Source organism: Rhodamnia argentea, chromosome 8 (assembly GCF_020921035.1).
Source record: "Rhodamnia argentea isolate NSW1041297 chromosome 8, ASM2092103v1, whole genome shotgun sequence".
Lineage (NCBI taxonomy): Eukaryota > Viridiplantae > Streptophyta > Magnoliopsida > Myrtales > Myrtaceae > Rhodamnia > Rhodamnia argentea.
This window is the reverse complement of record NC_063157.1, coordinates 22,522,793-22,530,591: the sequence shown is the minus strand read 5'-3', so window position 1 is coordinate 22,530,591 and position 7,799 is coordinate 22,522,793. Positions and strand designations below refer to the sequence as shown.

Here is a 7,799-nt window from a genome sequence, read left to right as displayed (position 1 = left end):
CCCCACTACGTTAATATCTTTATGCCTAAAGTGGAATATCTATCTCTCATTTATTTTATTTTGTTTTATCTTCTTTTTGGCCATCCAGTGGAATATCTTTTTGATTAGCCCAATAGGATTTTTTAATCTTTCCTTTCCTTTCTTACTTTAGGGAAATATTTTCTTTTTGGGTTCCCATCGTTCTTATGTGGACTCAGCTTTCAAAGCAACAGGAAGGGCCACTGTTTAGCTTAGATCAAAAGTCTGATTAAAAATTGTGGGCATGATGAGGAAAAGTTGATTAAAGATTGTGGGTTGCTCTGTATCTTTGAACGGAAGCTGCATTTCGAGCTGCTTTTCCTTCTTAATCAAAAGCACGTATAAGTACACTTTACTTCGAATAACTTTAAAGGTCACGATAATTTAACTTGATTTTGAATAACTTTAAAGGTCACGCAACTTTAAAAACTTTAAAGTGCTTAGTTGTAGAGTAAGAAATCAAACTTGAACTCTCGAAAAAAAAAAAAAAAGGGTTAAAATCAAAAGCGAGTTTTGGATCACATGCTTGGCCTTGAATATTGAGGTACTGAGATTATTTCTTACATTTAGCCACTGAAAAATTCGATACTTGCATTGATATTTGGATGGAACGCATCCTTGTGGCTCAAATTTTCAAATCCTTATTGTCATTAATCACTTGTCTTGGTTAGGATGAAGCTGACAGTGAGTTCGTAGGGAGTCGGAAAAACAGAGGGGGAGGCAGTAAAAAAAATAAATATAGAGCAAGAAATGGAGATTTACGATTGATATACAAAAGGAGTCTTTTAGGCCTGAAGCTGCAAGAAAGCCGAAAAGTGATGGCTGACCTGACCCCATCTTCTCTCTCTCGGACCCACTATGTCGTACACACTCCCTTCCCTGCTGTCTTCCAGCAACTCTCTCTCTCTCTCCCTGCACAATCGGAATGAATGACTCGCTAGAAACTGCTCGGGGCTGGTTTTCTTTCCTTTTCTTGTTTTCCTTTTGTTGCCTTTAAGTTTCAAGAATGAGAGGGGCGTATTAACCATTCTTCACCCACCCGTCACTGTGTTCTTCTGTGGGGAGGCGATATGTTCTGAGAAAACAGTAGGTGAGCAAGAACTTTCCCGGTACAGCTAAAGCTCCTGGATGGGTTTCGGTTTTCTTTGGAGAAAGATTCAATCTTGTTGTTGGGTTTTCGTTTTCGTGTTCTGGAGAGACGATGATTGAGGTGGTTTCTTCTCTCCAAATGAGTTACTTCTGTTCTCCTCCAATCGAACGATGTGAGCGTGTCTTTAATCCTCCTTTCTTTTCTCTGTCGTTGCCCCCTGAAGATTTCTCTCTGCTTAATGGTTTTTGCGTGGAACGTATTCGAACGCTCAGTGGTGTCACTGTTGCATTGTTTCTTCTTCTTCTTTTTTCTTTCCAGTAATTCTATTTGTTACGCAGTTTGGTTTGGTTGAGCGTCGCATGCACATTGTTTTCCAATTTGTAAGGTACAAACTATTAAGAGGTTGCTCTTTGTGTTTGCCTTCTATGAAGCTGCGATCTTTATCTTCCCCTGTGAACATATATTAGTAGTTGTTTGACTGCAAGGAGGAGTGAAGAGAGAATTCATGTTTAAGATGGTGCTTCATCCCAATTGACAGTGTTCAAGCTCTCTCTATTTCTTTTCTTTTTTGGGTTGGGGCCAATGGGAGGGAAGAATTACAAATGAGGATTCTATTGCTAGAGAAGTTTTGCCAAATTCAACGAGCCGTTTCATTTCACCTTCTAGCCTCTGTATAAGTGGGAGGGAAGAATTACAAATGAGGATTCTATTCCTAGAGAAGTTTGCCAAATTCAACGAGCTGTCTCATTTCACAGTTTCTGTGTAAACTCACAGATTTATACAGAAGCTAGAAGGTCTCTATCGGTGTGAGATGTAAAGAGAGAAGTTTAATCTTGTGTTTGCGTGGGAAGTTCAAGTATTTCTCTACTAGCAACTTGCAGGTGTCCTCTTTCTCCCTCAAAGTTAGTTCTCTGAATTCAAAACTTATCTTTGTAGGATGCTGGCGCAGGTGGGGCTCTTTCGCTTTCATAAAAGAGAGCATAATTAAGGATGGACTTGTATGAAGAGCTTCTGGATTCCCTTTGATTCAAGTCATCATGTCGAGGCAAGCTCATCTTCCACCTCGCTGCCCATTTCATAGGAAGCCCGTTTCTCGGCCAATTCACGACCCCATCTCTCCACCTGCAAACACAAACCACAGTAATGTCTTTCCACGGCATAAAAAATCTCCCTCTCAGAGTGCCATTTTGGAGGAGCAGCCGGCTTGGCTTGAGGATTTGCTGGACGATCCAGACTCGAGTTACAAGGGAGTCATGCATCGGAGATCCGCCAGTGATTCGATTACTCTTTTAGATGGCCTATCGGACTCATTACCAGCAATCAATCCCCATTGTGTGAAGCAGACCAGAGATGAAAAGGAATCTTCAGGCAGGTTGGACTTGGATTGCATTTATGGTCCCAATTCTCCGCGTCAAAAAGCCAACCCAGCATTACCGGACAGTGGCATAGTTTCAGCATTGTCGGAATATATTTCACAGACTTCCCTGCAGTTCCTAGATGGCAGCCTATGCATTTCTGGAATGGTCAACTCAGATATGAAGGGTGATATCTGTGTTTCGAATGGTGATGATGAGACAAAGACAATGAAACGGTAAGGCAATGTGCTTATATATTCAGGTAGCAATGTTAGCTATTTCTAATTACTCTGTGACATATTAGCTTCAAAACACCCTTGGTGATTGATAAATCTGTAATCTTTTCTACATTCTTTCATGCTGTAGAATTCCGGATTCCTCACTTTTTTAAGCTGGATCTGCAAATTTATATATCCGTTATGTTTGCACATGTAGTCAATGGAAACGCTCGGCTAAAATTCTTTCAGTTCGCCAGCCATATGGTCATGGGTTTAGCATGTGCATTTTTATTCTTTGGACAATCGCTTTCTTGAGCTAAAATACATCAATTTCTTCCAAGAGAGTATATTAATAAAGTATATCAAGGTACATAAATGGGGAGTCATAAATTGATTTAAGGATGCTCTTGCATACTTTCAAGTGCATCTGATTTTTCTAGGATATCGTTAAATGTGTGGGAAATGAAAGCTGATCTAGTTAGGAAAACAATCGTCTCCATTTCTAGTTACTTCTGCGGTTATTATTATCAATAATGGAATGCGAATGTGACGAGCTTGCATGCTCATTGTTTGTGACAGCAAGTTGAGCATACTTTCGAATCTTGGAGCTTCTTTGACCGTGTTATGCTAAGAGTACTCAAAGTTTATTAAATACATAACAACCTCTTTTGTTGACTATGATAAGATACTCTATGATGTCCTATGCTTGTATTGTACCAGACCTATTAACCATATCCTAGCAGCAGGGTTGCAACACTGCCTTTCCCTAAGGTGCGCGTAGACCTGCAGAAAATCGTGGCTGATCTAAAATTTTCTTGGGCAAACAGTTATGTGCTTCTCAAGTGACTTTTCGAGGGCATCATCTTTCATGTGTATGTTGAGATACAACCTTTCGTATACAGCATGGCTGGACAAATACCTTGTGTCCACCACGTTGTTTTATTCGTTTACATATTATTTAAAAGCTTTTGCACTTCATCATAACTAACCGTGAAATTATAAAAAGTATAGTTATACCAAATTCCAGTTCTTGTAAAGTTTGTATTTTTTTTTTCATGTGCTATAGATTGATTCATACGAGCACCAATTTCCTGTTATTTCAACCCTACTCTCATTTTGGGAATAGTTATATCCAGAGAAGATGATTGCTCGTTGCTGAAGTAGCCTCTGTCACAATGTAAATGCTTCTCCCATGTTTTGGTGCAAAGCCATGAGTGAATATGAGTACTACAAACTGGTCGCTTTGTCTTCCTTTGTAGTTCACATGGCGGAAGGTATAGAATGACTTATTTTTGGCCTTTTTGCAGGCATTCAGGACAGCGTTCTAGGGTCCGTAGGCTTCAGTATATTGCTGAACTGGAGAAAACAGTAAATGTTTTCCAGGTTAGTGGCTTAGAGCTTCTTGATTATGTGGCAACATAGTCATATTTTCTGGTCAATAATGGACACATAAAAATAAGCAATCCATGTAGAGACGTGCCCCCAATCACATTTAGCTTTTCCCATTTGATGACACAAGTGCAATAGTTCTTAGGAAGCAAATGCCCGGCACGGACCATGCATCTTTCATGTAGAACAAACCATTTGCATGGATTATGGTAGGAAAGATGAAACCTCTTGGACAAGACTTATTGACTTCTTGACTCCAAAGCAGGTGGTTGTCTTGAAAAGTTATAGAAGAAGCTTCAGCACTTTTGGACTCACAAACTGCGAACTACAAGAACTATTTTGTAATTAATTGAAGAAGAAAAGGCAATTCATCTTTTTGAAGCTGGAAATTACATACGATCTTCAGTGTGGACAGATTAATTCCCATAAAAGTTTGTCATTTTGTTGCTTCTTCTTAGTGAATAGTTCCATTCAGTTCAGTTGTTGTCCCCCCCCCAAAAAAAAAAAGAGAGAGAAGTCTTCACGTCCTTTTCCTTGTCTTATGCTGTGATCTAATTTGCTGTATAGCCCTTTAACATTGTTGCCTGCTTGCAACTAGTGATGACATATCCTCTTCTTGTAATTGAAAATTCAAAGACTACAGTATTGACCAAAAAATATCTATATATTACAGAGATGCTTTTTGGTACTTATGCATTTGAATTTGCTAACGTACCCCGTGGCATATGCATGGGTCTACCCATGTCATCAAATGTGTATTTCATCTAGAATAGCATCATTAATGCTTCTCCCACACTGCTGCTAAAAAGCTATCCCTGGTGGGGAGCACTTTGATAGTCCACCATTCAACTGCTCAAGCTTTATAGAAAATGTGGCGCTCAACCTGCTATTTATGAAGTAAATGCTGTCCAAATTTCCATGGAGGTTTCTGTGAGGAAGATCTAGGATCTAAAACTTACATCTCTATCCAGAGCCAATAGTTCATTCTGAATTGTATTTTTCATTTGCTGCATGCCCCTGCGGCAATATATATTCACCCATTCTGAGGTCTACATCATTTATTGTTTCCATATTATTTCTTGATTAAAGATATCTACACAAAAGCAAAGATTGTATCCAAAACGTAGATGAAAAAGCATGAGGTTGATTTCAATATACAGGCTTTTGAATCAGAGTTAGCAGTCAGAGTTGCTTCTCTGCTTCAGCACCGTTCTGCTTTGACAATGGAGAATGCCAGCTTGAAGCAAAAGATTGCCGGACTGCGGCAGGAAAAGTTACTCTTGGAGGGTGAGTCTCCCCTTAAGTTCTGATAATGATTTTTTCTCATGTATCCTGTTTAGATTTAAAAAAGATGCTCCCATATAATTATCCTGCATTATTCTTGAGTTTCTTTTCCTCTTTCCATGTGATTAGAAGGGGATTAGCTATGTCCACTAGAGGGTATAACTTTACTTCGGGGATTACCATGTGAAATTCTTTGGGTTGCTTGTCAGCTTGTCACGTGTCATGTTGAGAAATTGTGGCTGATATATATTCTTGAGATTAGACCTTCTCAGCAATTTGGCATTCATTCCGTCCTAAAAGCAGCACCACCATAAGGGTAACCGTTATGTCATCTCTGTGAACTGAGATTGCATTGAAGGTATCACGATGGTCCTGTACAGTTGCTGACTGACACTGTTGATCCTTTATCGGTCTGTGCCTTTTAATAGGGTGGATTTCCTTTTAACAGGGCAATATCAATCTATGAAGAAAGAACTTGGGCAACTGAAATTAGGTCTGGCAAGTTCACCAAACAGCAATTTCAGGAATTATTATGAGGCGAGTGCTGGTGCTGGTGCTGGTGCTGCTATTCCAGAATCTTCTAGGCAGTTGTGAGGTATGGAAAAACTCAATCTTAACTGAACTTCTGATGTTCGGAGAATCGTCAAAAGGTTGGCGTTAATGTGCAATTTGCACTCGGTATTGGGTCTTTTGTTGCACTGGTGTGGTGTTCTCCTGATAGTGCATAAACAGGACAAAAAGAGAATGTCAGATCTGTAGGTGTCTCTTGGCTCGGTATCTCTAGTAAATCAGGCGAAAGACCTCAATTTTGAGAGACAAATTGGGTTGACACCTTGAGTTGTGGTAAACACGGTGCAACTATGGGCTTGCTGTCGGAAAGTTACTACTTTCTCCGACATATTTTTGTTGTTCCTTGCGGGTGAGATATGTTCAGGAAGCTTCATTGAGCACATTTTGCCCGCTGCAAAAGAAGAGGGCAGTTTGAAGTTTGTCACTTTGGAGGAAATTGTTCTTGATATTGCTTTTCTGGTGTGCAAGTGGTCCAAATAAGCGGAGGAGGCCTGCTAAATTGCTAATGTTCATTTTGCTACTACGCTCCTGGACGACATCCAATCTGTTGTTCATACTAAAATGGCCTTCTGGAAATTTTAATGCGTTTATTTTAATGAGGAGCCTTTCTTTCCAAAATTCAAATTTAAAAGTTTCCTAAGCAGTAGTAAGAGAGACTTTAGCTCGTTTAATGAATCTAACTTCTGTGAGCGGAGCTTTTCTCCTCTGAATAAAGTTAAATGTTTTGGTAGATGAAAGTAAAATATTTTAAGTATAGATATTCATCTAAGAGCATGGTGCACTTTGAGAAGATGTCGAAATTGAAGTCTTGTCAGCGAAGCGAGTTCAGGTTTACTACAAGAGAGCCGGGGTTGCGTATTTGCCGGTTTACGCGAAAGTTGCAGCAGATATTACGCTGAAACAGATCAATTGCATACGCAGAAAGAACAGAAAGAAATCATCAGCTAGCACTTTTGCCCTTCCATGTCCGCGTTCTAACCATCAGATCCCACCGCCATCTTGACCACCCCTTCTTGCAGAACGCCATGGATGCTGGTGTCCCTATCCAAGGCAAACTGTTTACCTGGGAGAAATGATTGAAATAACGAACTGCACAACATGTTACAAAGAGGGTGTGTCCGTACAGCAATCTTGCACATACAAGCATGCCGAATCTTTAACTAGGTATAGATGCACGAGGAATGGCAGGCGAGCCCAGTTTGTCGTCGGCCTGTTCAGCATAAAATTCGAAGGAAAGTAGTAAGAAGATGAGATGGGAAATACTAAGGTTGCACATGGTAATTATTCTATTTCAAAAAACTGATTCTGATTAAAATAATTTTTTTTATTTTGTTCTTGGATGAATTTTAGAGAATCAAAACGTGTTTAATAACCGTCCAAAATTTCTGTTCCTGGAATAAAAACATATTTGATAGCTGCACAAAATTTTTGTTTTGAAAAACTGATTCTCTTCCTAATTTTTTTCATTTAAGTCAAATAACTATGTAGTTACTTTGTAAAATTTCATCCTAAATTAAAGATTAATTTTTAATGCACGCTAAAATAATTTAAAAAATATATTTTTTTAGCATGTCATAAATGAAACACAAATTTTAATACATGACGTTTGAAGTTCGATTGAAGCATGGGACAGTTCCCATATTAAGAATTCATTTTTTTCTTTAAATGTTGCATTGTCCAAAATACATACAAACATAACAACCGAATAATGAAATTATTCACCGACAAAAAACAAATCAAATTATCCTTATTGATACGAAGTGCAAGTCCTTCACTATCACTTTGTAGCTTCTGTCCTAAATCAGAGTGGATGTTTGGCTCCAACTTCACGTGCGGATGGTCGCATTTTGTGACGCACGGTTACGAATATATATG

The 7,799-nt window shown here is 39.0% G+C and overlaps 1 protein-coding gene across 5 annotated transcripts; it reads left to right on the top strand.

Moving 5' to 3' along the window:
- The first annotated feature begins 787 nt into the window (after positions 1–787).
- Positions 788–6,542, top strand: LOC115755705 (basic leucine zipper 2). 5 transcript variants are annotated; one of them, XM_030695211.2, is made up of 5 exons: positions 788–1,280; positions 2,045–2,699; positions 3,989–4,064; positions 5,231–5,357; positions 5,803–6,542. In XM_030695211.2, the coding sequence occupies exons 2-5, from the start codon at positions 2,146–2,148 to the stop codon at positions 5,946–5,948; spliced, it is 903 nt and encodes a 300-aa protein (XP_030551071.1). In that variant the 5' UTR covers positions 788–1,280; positions 2,045–2,145; the 3' UTR covers positions 5,949–6,542. The 5 variants fall into 5 exon arrangements, with proteins under 5 accessions (XP_030551071.1, XP_030551073.1, XP_030551072.1 ...); XM_030695213.2 differs by having other exon boundaries at positions 789–1,108; XM_030695212.2 differs by having other exon boundaries at positions 789–1,127.
- The last annotated feature ends 1,257 nt before the right edge of the window (positions 6,543–7,799 follow it).

Excerpts from the sequence above, each read along its gene's own strand:
- LOC115755705 (XM_030695211.2), top strand. The coding sequence starts at position 2,146 with ATGTCGAGGCAAGCTCATCTTCCACCTCGCTGCCCATTTCATAGGAAG. Across the intron at positions 2,700-3,988 it reads GAGACAAAGACAATGAAACG|GCATTCAGGACAGCGTTCTA; the intron begins GTAAGGCAATGT and ends GCCTTTTTGCAG. Across the intron at positions 4,065-5,230 it reads AAACAGTAAATGTTTTCCAG|GCTTTTGAATCAGAGTTAGC; the intron begins GTTAGTGGCTTA and ends TTCAATATACAG.